Source organism: Rousettus aegyptiacus, unplaced genomic scaffold, assembly GCF_014176215.1.
Source record: "Rousettus aegyptiacus isolate mRouAeg1 unplaced genomic scaffold, mRouAeg1.p scaffold_m13_p_12, whole genome shotgun sequence".
NCBI lineage: Eukaryota > Metazoa > Chordata > Mammalia > Chiroptera > Pteropodidae > Rousettus > Rousettus aegyptiacus.
The window spans coordinates 17,823,063-17,829,789 of NW_023416287.1; the positions used below are offsets into that span (position 1 = coordinate 17,823,063).

Here is a 6,727-nt window from a genome sequence, read left to right on the forward strand (position 1 = left end):
GTACAGACCTCCACTCTACTCCAACAATCAGCATGTTTAATGGGGCCCCCCTGTGGCACTGTCCCCTGCCCCATCTGAGGTTCTTGTGCCATGGGCTCGTACTCTATACAAGCACGTGAAATGGGGGTGGCCCCAGTTGCTTAGAATCTGGATCTTCACCTTGGGAAAGGCCATTGGGGGGTCATTCTGGGGAGACAAATGGATCATGCCAAGTCCACTCTCCCAAGGGCTCCCTCCTCCCCGATCTTCCCTCACCGTCCCACCCCATTAGCACTCTAACTCCCAGAGAAAAACACACCTGTAGGTGGAAAGTCTGAATCTCAGATTTCTCCACGTCGAAGGTAAATTTCCCCAAAAATACTTCAGTCTTGTCATCAACTTGGAGGCCCTGGTAGGTGAAAAGTGAATAGACAAACAGTGAGACACAGGTGAAGGAGAGAGAAAGCAACTTTGTTGAGGACCTACTGTGTTCAGTAGCTATATTCATGCTCTCATTTATTTTTTGGTGTTGTATTTGATGTAGTATGGAATGTGGGCTCAATGAAACCAAGCTGCAACTTTGAGTCTGGCCAGTTGTTAGCTGTGAGACCTTGGGCAAGTAAAGCCCCCCTTCTGACGATTACTTCCCTTATCTGTGAAGGGGAGTTAATAGCATGTCGGAATTGTGGCCACAAGGAGATAATCCATGTAAATGATCCATGTTAAATACTCTGCACAGAGTAAGCACTCAATAAACCATAACTAATATTTGGATATGGTTATAATTATAACCTACAGCAGCTCTGAGAGGCAAGTGGTAGTGTCTCCATTTTATAGATGAGCAAGTAAAGCTCAGGTAGTGGCATCAGTTTTCATGACTGCCTGGTACTGTCTAGGCAAAATCCCTCACCTAGGCCGTAGTCCTACTCACGTAGACTGCGAAATCGCGGGGGGCGCTGTTGGCTTTCCCGGTGTGCGCCACACTGGGTGGTGGATGCTGAAGGGTGATGTCGCTCAACTGCACGCGACCTGGCAGCCGGATCACCACCTGGCCGTGGTCTCCCTCAAAGGCCCAGCAATTCCCAGGGAACACATCTGGCTGCAGGCAGATGGATAGACCGTCAGAACCTGGACACTGAGTGACTCTGGCCCTTCCCCAATCTGAGCATTGATTTAGGTAGGCCCCTAGTTCGACCTCAATATTGGTCCCACTCAGTCCTCCACCCCTAACCCAGGTCCAACCTAACCAGATTCCGTCCAGGGCCCCAGTCTCTAGCACTGCCAGGTTTCTCCTACAGCTTAATGCGGTCCTAGGCCTCGCCTAGAGTCTCATTCCAACCAAGCCAGGCCTCACCTCTAACTTGGCCCATTTTCTGTCCAGCAGGACCCCCGCCTAGCGCCACACCCTCAGCTCAGCTAGGTCCCACCTCCAAGGAGCTGTTGAGTCATTTCCCCAGCATCCCACTGCCCCCGGTCCTGTTCCAGGATCCAGGTTTCAAGCCCACCTCCAGGATAACCGTGGGTGGCCGCGCGTAGTTCCAGAAGCTGAAGCGATTCCAGAAGTAGGCAGTGGTCGCGTCCTCGTAGTCATGGGACGTCTTCTCTAGGTCGATGGACGCTCCTAGAGAGGGAGAAACAATCACTTAGTGGCACCGATGCCTGACCGACAGCTGAGGCAGGGTCTGTCTGAGGTGGGACTCCTTGGGCTGGTCATGTGAACAGGTCTGTCTGTGTGAGTGTCTCTGTCTTTTTCCATGTCTCTGAGTCTCACGCTCTCAGTGTCCTGGGTCTTACCTACAGAGCTCAGCGCATAGTCGGGTTTCCGCACAAAGTCCTCATTCAACCTCTGGAATACGAGCTTGGCTACTCTCTAAAAAGAGGGAGGGCGGGGCTTGCGCGCTGGTCCTATATGGAGACAGAGTTCTCTGGGAACTAGATTTCTGGGACGAACTTTGTGGGCCCTGAGAGAAATCCCGACATTGGGGCTCAGGACCCGGGGAGCAAGGCTCTGCAAGGGGTATCCAAGGTGGTTGAGGACTGTGCAGCGGGCGTGGCTCCTGTACACCCCTGGGGTCCTGCTGTGAGAGCAGGACACAGCTACCGATCTCACCTCGCTGTTGGCTGCGCGAACGCTGGATACCTCCTTGTGGAGTTTATCCAGCTCAGCCTGGAGCTGCTGCAGCTGCTGTCCCTGGGAGCGCACGCGCTCGTGGTACTCGCTGCAGGCGAGGGGGGGGGGAGTTGGGGGGGGTTGGCACCATGTGGTTGGCTCCCAGTCCCCCACACACTTCCCATAAGGCCCCCACAGAGGTACCTTTGAGCACCCCCCATTCCCCACCCCAAGTGTCATCTTTCACCTTAGAGTCAGCATCTCCTTAGGTTCCTATTGGAGGGAGAGAGGGACAAAGTACAAGGGCTGCTCAGCTCCCACCCATCTCCTTGTCCGACTTCAGTCTGGGAGCAGTCAGACTCAAAGGATCTCCTTTTTGAGGACTGCCTTCCCCCTGACCTTCAGAACCCCTCAGAGACCCTCAAGCATCTCTGGACACAATCTCGCAGAAATCTCTTTATATTCAGCCCTTCCAGCACTGCCCACTCCCAGCAGCCCAGGGGATCCCCCACAATCTCCAAGTTCATAGCTTGCCAACCATCCACCCTGGGACATAGTCTCCGTGACTCACATTCTCCAAAGGAGGGACCAGACACAGGAGCCCCCACCAGAGTGCTGGAGAAAGAGGAGGGTGGTCTCAAGGAGAGGGAGCGGGGAGGGTTTCCCTGGTATAAACCAATAGTGAGGGAGAAGAGGCCTGAGGGGGTGGATTAGTGCCCTGAAGTAGACTATGGGGGACTGAAAAGGCAGAGTGCCTTGAGGGACATAGGTGAAAATGCGCCCAGTTTGGCTCCAAAGCATCCAGGGCTGGGGCCCCAGGGAATTCACCACCCCCTCACCTGTCAGAAAGAGGCTCAGCAGTGACACAGCGGTGAGCAAGAAGCGGATGGAACAGACCTCCCTGAAGAACCAGAGGGAGGCTGAGGCCCCAGGACCCTAGTGAACCCACAGCCGCCACCCCAGGCTCCTAGACCCAGCTCTTGTGAACACAATTCAACCAGGTCTGAATCGGCTCAAGCCTCAGCCAGGTCTGGCCCTGCCCCCCACCTCCTCCAAAGAGCAGACCCTGAGTTTTCCACTTCCCCCCCCTCTGACCTGTACACACTGACCAGCATGTCTCCTAGGAGGGATAACAACACGCTAAGCACCTGGAAAAGTAGGCCTGAGGAGAGGAGAGGGGTCTCAGAAATGGGAATACGGCTCAGAGAGGGGGAGTGATGGAGAGGAGTGGGCTAGGAGAATTAGATGGGGGCAAGGAAAATGAGTTGAAGCTCAGAGGTGGTGGATCTGGCTCAGGGAAGGGCCTGGAGATTCAGGCATAGGCGAGGGTCTGAGACTGGAGAACAGGGTCTCAGAGGTGAGGACTGGAATTCGGGGAAGGAAGCTGGAGGGTCAGAGGGGATTCAGGCTGGCCTGGCGCATACTCAGGAAGCTCTTGGACACTCGCGGGGTAGGCATCTCCTGCCTCAGGTCCAGGGTCGAGAGAAGGTCGAACTGCTCCTCAGAGACAACAGGAGAGCCAGCCGGTTCTGCAGGCGCCCAAGGGCTCCATTGGGGCCTTGCTCACAGCAGGCGCACTCTTTCCCCCGGACCCGGCCTCAGGTTTTCGAGCCCAGAAGCGGGCACCCTCTCAGCCTTTGGTCCACTGCATCCGCATCCCAGGTCTCTCAGCATTCTAAGGCCCCGCCCCTCGGGGATGCTCTCAAGACTACTCCCAAACCCAAGAGAAGGCCCCGCCCCCAGCCTCAGGTCTTGGTGCGGCCGGGAGTTCCAGGTAGCCACTCATGCTAACATCGAGGCCGAGCCTCCTCGGTGGTGCCCAATCACAGGATTTTCTCCTCCCTTCCCAGGATCGTCCATCACACTTAGGCCCCGCCCCTTAAGACATCGCATTTAGTACCGCCTCTCTTTACCCTATAGGCCCCGCCCCCTAGGAGGTGCCCTGCTATAGTTTCATCCCGATTCGGTGCCCAGCCCCGCCCCCTCCCTCAGCTTACCCGGGTTCGACCCCGCCCGCACCCGAGGCCCCGCCCCTCACGGTTGCCGCGCCACGGGCGGTCTGCCCATTGTGGCTCCGAGGCGCCGGCTTCTGCCGAGAGCTTCCAGCCCATGTGGTTCCTCCGGGCACTTCTGAGTTCAAGGCGGGCTCACCACAGCTCGAGCCCCGGGTTCTTCTGCCCTCAGGCTCCCCGGGCCCCGGCCCAATTGACCGGTGGCCGCTGCTGTCCCCCGAGGTGACGCTCACTGAGCTGTTGCTGTTGTCGCTGTAGAAGTTAGGCGTGTGCTTGTGCGGGGACGTGGTCGAGCCCGGGCGGGAGCTCCGCCGCATCCTGACTCCCGGCGGGCCCCTCACGGACGCCAAAGTCGCCTCCGCAGCGGTCCAGGCTCTCGGCCCTCCCTCAGCCGGTGCGCGCTGCTGGGACCACGCGGAACCTGAATGCAGCCGGCAGGCCCCGTGGCGGGACCCAACCCTTTCCCCTGTTTCTGGGCTTGTCTGCAGACGTCATAGAGGAGACCAGGTCACTACGGAACATCCTGACGCGGTGTCACAGAGCTAGTCGTGACGTCACTAGGAGCCATGGCGGTCTCTCTTTTTCTTTCCCAGGTTAAAGCAAGCAACGACATCACAGCACTTCGTAGAACACTTGCACTCGGCTTAAACGAATTTCTATTCCCCTTCCTGCTTTTTCTCTTCAGTACTTATACTAACATGCTATACATTTTACTTATTTATTTCTTTATTGCCTGTCACCCCCACTAGAATGTAAACTTTATGAAGACAGGGATTTTTGTTTTGTCCATTGCTGCGTCGAGATAGACCTGGGCGAGATAGACCTAGCATGTAATAGATTTTTAAATATTTGTGAATGAATGAATATTAAGCAGGCGCAGGGGATCATCCATGGCACTTCTAAAAAGCATTTAGTTTCTTTTACTCTGTAAACACTTCAGGCCCCTCTTAGTCAGAGGGGCCAAGAACTCTGACCTGTGGGTCCCTCTCCCAGATCCACATTCACCAAGGGTCTGTGGGGTGAGAATTCAGTACTCACCAACCACCATACCCACACTCAGACCAACTGCCTGAGTCACCAAGAAGAGAATAAAGCATCACAGTTGGTCACAGACAAGAGATCAGAGGTTCACAGACTCCTGCTGTGCAACAGCATACCAATGCAGCTGTTAGAAACTCAGGTTCCCAGGCACACCTTTGAGATTCTACTTCAGCAGTTCTGGAGTGGGTACAAGAATGTGCCTTTTTAACAACCACGGATGGGATCCCAATTAAAGACCACACTTTGAAAGGCAATGGAGAACATCATGTGCACATTGCACACTAGGCAAACAAGTCTAGAGAGGGGAAATGTTTCTAAAACCACACTGTGTGATAGAGATTAGAATTCCAAAATCCTGCCCTTGAACCCAGCACTCTTTCCTCTACATACCATCATAGTGGCAGCATTTGGAGGGGTTGAGGCCCAGAGAGAATGAGTCAGGCTGTGTTCCAATCCAGAGAGGAGGTGCCAGCATTAGGTTCCAGAGAGGCAGCATCAATATCTTGCTTAATTAGATACCACAGAGCTCTAGGGAGGGAGGAAAAGGCCAAGTCACTGCAAGCATAGAATTCTGGTCCCCCATCTGCCTTTCTTTGGGTGCCAGTGTCCTCATCTGTCAAATGGGGAAATGAAGCCCTCCCCCAACAACTGGAGGCCTTGAAGTCTAACCTGGGCCTTGCTTAGAAAAAGAACAACCTATGCCTCTTGTCAGGTGTTTTATAGACTTCAAAACACATTTGAGCACCTAACACCTGCGAAATAAGTAGAATAGGGCCAGCCCCAGTACTGAAATGAAAAAGCTGAAGCACAGGTAGGGACCACGTCTGTCTCAAGGCCACACAGCAAGGACCAGCTCCTTTGACGGTCTAATCTTATCCGCTGCTCCGTTCAATACATTCCTTGCACACAGGCCAAACTGAACAAATCACAGGTCCCGGAAACACGCTCTGCATTCTTCCCCACTGACTGGGTGTCCATCTCTGCCCAACTCCTGTCCTCAAAGCCCATTCTAAACACTCCCTCCTCAGGGAAGTCCCTCTAGCCTCCTTCCTCTGAGCAACCCAGCCTGACTTTTGCTTGTTCTGATGGGGATTGTGGTCTTACTAAGTTTTGTTTGATGTTAGAGTTCATGAAGCTACTGGAAGATGGAGAACATGTCTGATTCATCTGTGTGGCTGCGCCCTGCTTCCCCCAAAATGGCACAGTGCAAGGCCTGCACAGGAGGTGTCATTAAGTAGAATAATTAAGTAGATGGCTGTGAAATGCACTCAACACATAGTTACTGGCACCTATGGGTTCAGACTGCTAGATACATTCATTCCTACATACATTCAGTAAAAGTACTGCACATCTGTTTAAGGGTTATTAACTTTAGCCAGGAGTTCTATGTACAGAAAAATGCATATGTACTCAATATTTTATAGAGAATTTCAAGGGTTTGCTGACTCCTGGGAGCCCATCTCTGGTTCCACTAGTAAAGCCCAAGTTAAGGACCTCTGGCTTCTATTTAAGAAGTATTTTGAACACCTGTTAAGTGCCAGCTAGGGACACACATTCAATCACCCACTAATTCAATAAATATATT

The 6,727-nt window shown here is 53.6% G+C and overlaps 1 protein-coding gene across 2 annotated transcripts; it reads right to left on the minus strand.

Moving 5' to 3' along the window:
* Positions 1-19: 19 nt before the first annotated feature.
* Positions 20-4,512, minus strand: SPAG4 (sperm associated antigen 4). 2 transcript variants are annotated; one of them, XM_016126436.2, is made up of 12 exons: positions 4,109-4,512; positions 3,514-3,618; positions 3,185-3,251; positions 2,929-2,990; positions 2,661-2,704; positions 2,337-2,362; positions 2,090-2,198; positions 1,774-1,849; positions 1,485-1,600; positions 911-1,078; positions 299-388; positions 20-186 (listed from the first exon to the last, which is right to left on the minus strand). In XM_016126436.2, the coding sequence occupies exons 1-12, from the start codon at positions 4,416-4,418 to the stop codon at positions 37-39; spliced, it is 1,323 nt and encodes a 440-aa protein (XP_015981922.1). In that variant the 5' UTR covers positions 4,419-4,512; the 3' UTR covers positions 20-36. The 2 variants fall into 2 exon arrangements, with proteins under 2 accessions (XP_015981922.1, XP_015981923.1); XM_016126437.2 differs by having other exon boundaries at positions 4,128-4,200.
* Positions 4,513-6,727: the final 2,215 nt, after the last annotated feature.

What these genes read in the sequence shown, in the direction of transcription:
- SPAG4 (XM_016126436.2), bottom strand. Translation starts at nt 4,418, where the DNA reads ATGCGGCGGAGCTCCCGCCCGGGCTCGACCACGTCCCCGCACAAGCAC. An exon ending in GCTGAGCCTCTTTCTGACAG is followed by an intron (nt 2,705 to 2,928) that starts GTGAGGGGGTGG and finishes CTCTTTCTCCAG; the next exon opens with CACTCTGGTGGGGGCTCCTG. An exon ending in TTCAGACTTTCCACCTACAG is followed by an intron (nt 187 to 298) that starts GTGTGTTTTTCT and finishes TTGTCTCCCCAG; the next exon opens with AATGACCCCCCAATGGCCTT.